Consider the following 4818-nt stretch of genomic DNA (forward strand, 5'->3'; position numbering starts at 1 on the left):
TTCATACATAAATGTGGAGGTTAATTACTGTGCTTGTATTTATAAAATTTAATTTACCGAGTTATTACTTTCACCATCAAACTATGGTACGTATTTCTCACACATGAACTAGAAGTATTGTATCTTTTAGTTCTCTGGCCGAGTTTTTTTTTTCGTAGATATACAATAGAGACAGTTATGCTTTCCGTCAATTAGTAAATGGAGACATTCCCAGGATCAGAAGATTCAGTTGTAGACAATGGTACTAATTACTATGGTGATGTACAGTGATCTTTGAAATTTATTTATTATTTCTAAGAATCAAGAATATATGTTTGATATATTAGCTCCAAAAATCTTTATGAATTTGATCACGTTATCAATATAAAATGTTACAGCATTATTCAATGAACTTGATACTCTGGTTTCAGTTTAAAAAGAAAAAAATAAACGGATATAAAATTTGTAAACGACTCTTTATTTTATGTGTTTCAATCGTAAAACAATCACAATTATGTAATTATTCGTATAATAAATAAAATCGGTAATAAATATGACTAATTATACTCGCAAGCGCAACAAACAGTTGCTATAAAATATACAATATAAATATATTACGAATCAACTAAAAACATATAAAACAATATCTTTGGAACGAACAAAAACTTAAAAAAATATTTGGTAAGCATACCAGTTATCTTAATAAAATCTATAAGAGTAATAATATCATGATATAATACGTAAAATAATTATATAAAAGAGAATATACTAAATATACATATACTAAATTAAAAAAATCAGTCAAGAACTTATGGAAGAAAATAAAAATATAATATAAAATAATAAAAGTATTGAATAAAATTAATCACGATAAAACGGTGGTCGTCAAAATATAGAAAATAAATAAGTACCTTAAAAGGTAAACTTAGATGTTAATAATAAATTAGATAATTTAAGCCTATACACGATTTTTACGCTTGTTTGATGTGAGCAGCGTAGGCCAGACTTTGGGCATCTTGGGATCTTCCCCAGCCACCGCCGTTATCCCAGCCGTGCTCTTCATGAGCTGGCTCAGACCATCCACCACCTCCGCTCTTTGATTTCGACTCCAGAAGCTTCTTCAGAGCACCAAAGGCAGCAGCGATGAAAGCGAGTTTTCCTAGAAGATAAGCCTTGAATACTGCGAAGGCGATGATGCCGAGGAACAGGGGTACGAGTGCAGCGAGCTTCAGTTTGATGAGGGCGAGGATAGGAAGGAGTTTCTTGAGCTTCTTCTTCTTCTTGCCACGACCTAGGAGACGAAATTATTTGATTATTGCTTCAATAACGGAATATTTTAATCTATGAACTAGTATTTATTACAGTAATTTTAAAGTATCGCGGAATGCGGATTAGAAAAACTGCTCAATTAATTTAATTTGAAGGATTGAAATGATTAAATATTTAAATGAAGAGGCTGTTGATAAATTAGCGATTCTAGCCTTATTTTCATTCGCTTAAGTATTTAGAATTCAAATTAATTCAACGTGCTCACTGTATTGTGAAAGTAGGCGTTTTAGTTAATTGTCTTTATTTCGCGTTAATTTTAACAAAATGTTTTTAAATTGGTTATAAAAAGAGTGTTTATTTCTCACCTTCCTCATCAACTGAGTTATCTTCTGTGAAGGATTTTGGCATTCTCAGTTGGAGAGCATGGTTATCCAGGAAATCGACAACGTTGTCCATGATCCTCTCTTCTACTTGGAGTTCCCTGGCTTTGGGGTCATCAGGTAAGGGGTCGTAGCTGCGAGCTGATCGCGGAGAACCGGTTCTGGCGAAGGTTATTCCATCCACGAGGCTTAGGTCCTTGGCTACAGCGAGATTTTCAGTGAACTTCATTGCTTTTTCCTGGAAATTAACAAGGAATATTTATTATATTAAACGTTTTGAATAATCCTAATATTATTTTAAAGTAAATCTGTTATTTATTTTGTACGTTAATCCTGAGAACTTATAACAAATTATTTTAGAGTAATAATTATAATATATTATAATAATTAACAAAGGATATTTAAAGAAGATTCTATTTTTTTAAACTATATCTATTTCTCTATTTTAATTTGTTATTCGTAAACATTTTGTTTCACCGTATTAAAAAAGTTTTACGATTTTTTTGTCTTTATAGACATATAGGGACCAAAAAATGTAATCGATCGATTGTTCTCAATCGCACACAAATTAACACATCACATCACATCACAACACTTCACACACCTTTAGGCACAGCATGGTGTCAGTTTCGACGCAATCCCTCAGCGTCGAGATGAACTTATCCATGCCATCTTCCTTGGAGGTCGGCATCGCCGCCGCGAAAGCCGCTAAACACACAACGATGAATGCTTTCATCTTTACACTCAATGTTCAATTGTCAAAGTTTCCTGTACCAACGGCTGTTTTATGGCACTTCCCCCCCTACGGGTCATATGTCTCATGTGATGAAACTTTGACGTTACCTCAGCGTAATGGATAGCGCTATGTTGATTTTTGGGACATCGTATGAATACGTACAGAGTCTAGATGACGCTGCTAATATGCCTAACTAAATATTTGATTCGTCTAATATGCTGTTAACACTTAATTTAATATGTTATTATTTGGCGATCAAACGCTAAAATAAAGATTATTAAAAATAATTGACTACAATTTATGTTTGATGAAGTAAATTAATTATTAATCATAATGAATATAATTATTATTTTTCATCTTAAAATAATCAATTGGTTTTAATATTTATAGAATAATACTTTTTTCAATTTGGCATTCTGCGATTAGAATAATAGCGGATCCTTCGATAAACAGTTAATTTAATCTTACCAATTGATAATGAGTGATTTTTCAATTCACTGGCAAATTATATTTGTGTTTAAAGACTTCAATATATGTATGTATATGTATTATATTTTAAAATTTAATATAGTAATGAACTTGAGTACCTATATAGCTTTGAACGTTATGATTTCAAAATTAGAACAACAGAAAATACATCAATATTAAACTGTTAGGTATTATTCTAGATGTTTCTTTGAGTTCTGGATAAATCCAGATAAAACTGGATTACATACAAAAGTGGACTAGTAAACTAGACATTCTATTCGAATATTTTTTCTTATACATATATATTTTAATGGAATACACTTCAGTTTCATTTATCATTACAATTCAGGAAATAATAAATTATTTTTTTCTTAATAAATCAATTGGCAAATCGAAATCACAGGAAATTTAAGTTTATGAACATCCGTCGTATTGGAAACGGCTCACTCATCCCAAATTGCTTTGTTGTATTGTGTGAACTCTTGTTAAGAAAAGAACTTTTTCTTTTACGTTTAGATGACCATCTGAGGTCACTGCACTTTAAATTTAAAAAGGTCTTAGGTTCAAATATTAATCACTAAGAAAGTTTACTCGTACTCAAGCCAAATTATAGTTATATATACTATTGATATTCTTACTTTATTTAAATTTTCAATGAGCTTTATATTAACTTTGAAAATTAAATACATTCAGCATCACATGATTTTTATGGTGAATAAGGCTACCATTAATAAGTTATTTTATCACTTATGACCTTAAAATTTAGCGGGTCAGTAAAAAAACAAACTCAATATACACGATAAGACGTAAGATAAATATTTACAAGAAATAAAATACTTTTTTCTTTTGATACAATCTACATTGTGATATTTATTATGATTATACAAGTAAAATAGTAAATTGAATATACAATTAATTGTAAGATAATTGGGTCTACATAGGCACACTAAATTAATTTAATTAAATAAACTTGTTTCCGAAGCAAAATGTATGTATTGTGCTGTTTTTAATTTAAAGTTGCTTCAGAACTTTAAAAACCTATTTAAATGGATTAGAATTTTGTTCCCTGTAGTCGCCGGTATTTTCCGGTAAGCTTCGGGCTATAAAGATATTATATTCTATAATTATGGAAGCTGATTAACAAAAATAAACGGCTACAAGACTAAAGCTCACGTCATTCAGACAGTAAATACTCTTTTGAGAGTTTATTTTTTTAACTATTACATAAATCTGGCACTAAACGTTTAATCTTAAAAAAATGTAAACTCAGTGAGATTTACAATTACATCTAATTATAGAAGCGAATATTGCATGCGTATTATGTAAATATATATATAAAAATAGTATTACTTGATTACAAAATTTATGGTAACAAATTAAAAGAAATACATAATAAATTAAAGTTCCTTCCGTATGCACTATTTAAGTGTATACAAATCTTTTTTTTTAGACTAGACATTCTACCCATGACGATATTATCATAATATGACAATGCTTACCTATATAACAAAGACCTTTTTTATAATATATTCGTTTTCATTGCTAGTTTTAATAATTTTTAACGGTGGTAGGTACCACCCACTCATCAGTTATTCTACCGCCAAATAACAGTATTCAGTATTGTTGTGTTCCGGTTTGAAGGGTGAGTGAGCCAGTGTAACTACAGGCACAAGGGACATAACATCTTAGTTCCCGAGGTTGGTGGCACATTGACGATGTAAGGAGTATTATTAATATTTCTTACAGCGTCATTGTCTATGGGTGATGATGACCTCTTACCATCAGGTGGCCCATATGCTCGTCCGCCAACCTATACCGTAAAATCTATTGGTAGGATTCCAATACTTGTTATTACAAGCTTTTATCTAAAGCCACGTGTATGTTTATGTAAGTCAAATCGTACAACCTAATCCGTTCAACCAAATTAATTGGGCTAAAATTATATACACAATTTAAGTGCTGTGACAATAACATCTAAAAAAGAAG

General features: G+C 30.5%; 1 protein-coding gene across 1 annotated transcript; it reads right to left on the reverse strand.

Annotated features, from left to right (window-relative positions):
• Positions 1-805: 805 nt before the first annotated feature.
• On the reverse strand, positions 806-2397 carry LOC124539888. Its single transcript, XM_047117248.1, has 3 exons — positions 2233-2397; positions 1614-1866; positions 806-1270 (listed from the first exon to the last, which is right to left on the reverse strand). The coding sequence occupies exons 1-3, from the start codon at positions 2362-2364 to the stop codon at positions 951-953; spliced, it is 705 nt and encodes a 234-aa protein (XP_046973204.1). The 5' UTR covers positions 2365-2397; the 3' UTR covers positions 806-950.
• Between the last annotated feature and the right edge of the window lie 2421 nt (positions 2398-4818).

The sequence above is a fragment of the Vanessa cardui genome, chromosome 23 (genome assembly GCF_905220365.1).
Source record: "Vanessa cardui chromosome 23, ilVanCard2.1, whole genome shotgun sequence".
Classification (NCBI taxonomy): domain Eukaryota; kingdom Metazoa; phylum Arthropoda; class Insecta; order Lepidoptera; family Nymphalidae; genus Vanessa; species Vanessa cardui.

Bases quoted from the DNA above. Each gene is read 5' to 3' on its own strand.
- LOC124539888 (XM_047117248.1), bottom strand. From the start codon at position 2,364: ATGAAAGCATTCATCGTTGTGTGTTTAGCGGCTTTCGCGGCGGCGATG. The intron at 1,867-2,232 runs GTGTGTGAAGTG...GTTAATTTCCAG, and splicing joins ACACCATGCTGTGCCTAAAG to GAAAAAGCAATGAAGTTCAC. The intron at 1,271-1,613 runs GTGAGAAATAAA...TTCGTCTCCTAG, and splicing joins TAACTCAGTTGATGAGGAAG to GTCGTGGCAAGAAGAAGAAG.